This window comes from Neltuma alba, unplaced genomic scaffold (genome assembly GCF_004799145.2).
Source record: "Neltuma alba isolate B1F8T4 unplaced genomic scaffold, ASM479914v2 tig00003277_pilon, whole genome shotgun sequence".
NCBI lineage: Eukaryota > Viridiplantae > Streptophyta > Magnoliopsida > Fabales > Fabaceae > Neltuma > Neltuma alba.
The window spans coordinates 121,948-125,456 of NW_021633218.1; the positions used below are offsets into that span (position 1 = coordinate 121,948).

Consider the following 3,509-nt stretch of genomic DNA (forward strand, 5'->3'; position numbering starts at 1 on the left):
TCACTATACATATATTAAACCAAATTTTCAGGGTAAAAAGTACAAAATCTACTTTTGCAGGAAAAATAAAATAAATGGAAAAGTGGAAGAAGACTTGGACCCACATGAGATTTGGAAAGAATAGGATCTTAATTGTATTTTTCTCTGACAAAGAACTAATATACCAATCTTTATAATTTTATAAATTTTAATCAGGTCCCTATACTATTTTAGGACTGTCAAAAGAAAATGATAAATCTAAAAGTTAGTGTAAAGCTTGAGCAAGAAAGGAGATAAAGATGATGATGATGGTGGGCAAAGCTGCAAAGGAGGGGAAGAGAGAAGCTGAGAGAGGAGATGGTCACGCTCACATCATCCAAAAGTAATAGCGGACTAACACCAAAATTGAGTAAATAATGACAATTGCATTAAACTTGATTTTTTTTTTTTAACCCTCATTCAAAACTTGATGAAAAAATAAAGAGAGACAAATTAATTCTCATTTCTCACAGAAGTCCAAGGCCGGAAAGAAACGGCAGATGAGCAGAGCAGGGATCAATAGCATGATGAGGCCTTGATCGTAATTTTATCCAAAAACGAAGGGTCTGCAAAAATTTTAATGAGCTCGATTTTTAAAAAAGAAGTTAAAAAGTGAGATTAAAACCTTTTAACTGATTTTTCTTATTCTTTTATCTTATATCTTTTCCTTATTAAACTTCTATAACACTGCTTCTCAAAATTTTTAATCCTTTTTCCCCCCAGTTCTCTCGTACCAAACATTAGGCTGGGTAAGAGAGAGGAGCTGATGAGACAATAATAGAACGGGATATTTAGTTGTAGTTTTTGCCGAAGACGAAAAAGGAAAGACTTGAAGACGTGAAGCACCTTTCACAAAGCGAATCCTACATATTTATATGATTATAAGCGTCACTCAATAGGCTTCCAATCATACTATCATGAGTATTTAAGAATTCTCCGTGAGATATTTGGAGCCTTGTTTAAGCTTTTAAAGGCAAAAAGCAAGCTTATTAGCCAATTTTGAAATTGATTTCCTTTATCTTTTCTTTATTCTTTAATTTATTGTGGTTCTTTATTATGATTCAGAATTTTAGAACGGTGTCAATTATTAATTTATTCATATGTTTTTAAGAATAAGTCGTTATGAGATTTCAGAATTTTGAAAATAATCACTTGTGTTTACTTAAAATATTTCAAATCCGATCCTGTCAGCTGAAAACGGGAGGAGAACCTCTTCTCTTCCCTTCACATCCTCTTATTTTTTTAACTGTGAGATTAATACTTTTCAACGGCTCAGATTTTAATATCTTTAAAAACTTCTTATAAAATATTTTTAAAAACATTTAGTGCATTTGTAAACTGTCAAATTTAACTTTCAGTTTACTATTTTATTATTTATTTATTTTTATAACTTAATATTTTAATAATAATGTAAAAAAATTAAAATCTGAACCATTAAAATGTTGATCTAACAGTTAGAAAAGGAAGAAGATGGAAAATGATGGGAAGAAGAGAGGAGAAGAGGTCGCCTCCTGCTGAAAACACTACGTGACTATGCAGTGATTTTTATGATTCTTCATATATTCTATACTGTTGATGTCGATTTGATAAATTCGTTTTATATTTTTGTACTATTTTAATCACACGTTAAGTTCAAGTCACCAACGAGTTAATGAAAAAATCGAATGGAAATTAAAGCACTGTCCAATCTAGCCAAGTCAACACAGTAACGTGACTGTCAAATTTCAAAGCATAATCCAAATTCTGCAGTTGTGAAAGAAGAAAATAATAAAACACGAGTTCAGTTATTATTATTCCAAAAGTTATAATTTTTTGGATAGAGGATGTGTTTTTTATAAGTTATTTTTTGTACTTGTTTAAAAAGTTCATTTATTTTTCCCTTTTATTTCTCTTTCTCTTTTTTTTCCTTGTTCATTGTCTCTCATCTTTTCTCACTCATTCTCTCTCTCACTCTGTCCCAGAAGTACATAAGATATAAGACGTTTCGCTTTTCAGAGCTGTAAAGTAGTATTATTGAGGTGAACATCACTTAAGGAGGAAGCCAAATAAAATCGGAAGAGGGAACAACGTACGAGATAAAAGAGAACACACCATATTTAATTATGCATAAATATATGATCGAGGTTACAACATGAGGAAAGAGACTTGGTTATGCATGCATGCACGCACGCACATCATATAATTAAGGTTACAACATAAAGCTGCATGCATATTTATTTATTTATTTATTATTTTATTACAAAATAGATTATTTAGTTGTTGTCGTACCATTGTTGCTTTTGAAGATAGGCAATTATGTCCTTGCCAACTTGGAAGGCCTTAGAAAGAACATCACTAGGGATGGGAGGTTTGGATCCAAACACAGCATTTGCAATAGTAATGACTCCTGGATTTTGGCTACTGAAACTAGAAAGGGCAACGGCATTTTCGGGGCCGACGTTGAGTTGAAAGTGAATCATAGAAAAGGGAAATATAAACACATCTCCTTTGTTGAGTACTTTGGTAAAGAAACGGTTATCATTTTGATCGGAGGCCACAAATCCCACCATGAGAGTCCCTTGGAGGACAGTCAACACCTCAGTGGCACGAGGGTGAGTGTGGGGAGGATTCAAGCCATAAGGCGCATAATCGACACGAGCAAGGGAGATACCGAGAGTGTTGAGTCCTGGGAATTCATTTACAGATACTTGAGTCACTTTAGAGCCCAGTGGATTTGATGTGTTGCCTTCCATTATGTGGAAGAAAAAGTCTTCTGCTTCCACAAGGTTGGGATCTTTGCAGAATTTCCCATTTACAAATACTGCACAAAACCAATTCAATATTACTAATCAATGACGAGAAATATAGGGAAAGATACAATATATATGATGTTGTGTGTATACTTACCTCCAAGTTTGGTATCATTGACACCCACGCAGAAATCTTGCAGAGGGCTAGGGTCATAGGCAGAAGCAAGGGAGGAAGCCAAGGCCAAGAGGGCAACAAGTGAGATAAATACTGAACCTTTCATCTTTCTCAGATCCTTTCTTTAACTTCTAGTTGTGTGTTTGTTGTGACCAAATGCATTTGTGGTTGCCATCTATTTATAGCTCAGGGTAGCAGCCGTCCTTTTGAGTTAGTATTCATATAACTTTTGGTTTTCCGATTTAATAAAAAAGAAACATATCAACGTTAGCCAATCAAATATTAACAATGTAAGTAAAATTTGACTTGGACTATTCGTCAGTCTTCTTCTTCACTAATCCAAGCCACTTAAAGTTACAAGCATATTAACGTGTCAGTGATTGATTCCTAGAACGAGAGATAAAGAAATAATAAAATAAAGAAAGAAGGAAAGAAATGTGGGGCATATGTAACGTAACGTGGCAGCTTATGTTGGTTCACTTCAGCCTTTCAATAACTACTCCAGTAATTAATCCCTTGATTTTTATCATTACCCCAGGGTTTAGGTGGATAGTCTTAATCAACTATTAAGAAACCGCACATTAACG

At 33.8% G+C, this 3,509-nt stretch overlaps 1 protein-coding gene across 1 annotated transcript; it reads right to left on the reverse strand.

Moving 5' to 3' along the window:
• Positions 1 to 2,042: 2,042 nt before the first annotated feature.
• LOC114741111 (germin-like protein subfamily 1 member 13) lies at positions 2,043 to 3,028 on the reverse strand. Its single transcript, XM_028929370.1, has 2 exons — positions 2,905 to 3,028; positions 2,043 to 2,818 (listed from the first exon to the last, which is right to left on the reverse strand). The coding sequence occupies exons 1-2, from the start codon at positions 3,026 to 3,028 to the stop codon at positions 2,271 to 2,273; spliced, it is 672 nt and encodes a 223-aa protein (XP_028785203.1). The 3' UTR covers positions 2,043 to 2,270.
• Between the last annotated feature and the right edge of the window lie 481 nt (positions 3,029 to 3,509).

What these genes read in the sequence shown, in the direction of transcription:
- LOC114741111 (XM_028929370.1), bottom strand. Translation starts at nt 3,028, where the DNA reads ATGAAAGGTTCAGTATTTATCTCACTTGTTGCCCTCTTGGCCTTGGCT. An exon ending in CAATGATACCAAACTTGGAG is followed by an intron (nt 2,819 to 2,904) that starts GTAAGTATACAC and finishes GGTTTTGTGCAG; the next exon opens with TATTTGTAAATGGGAAATTC.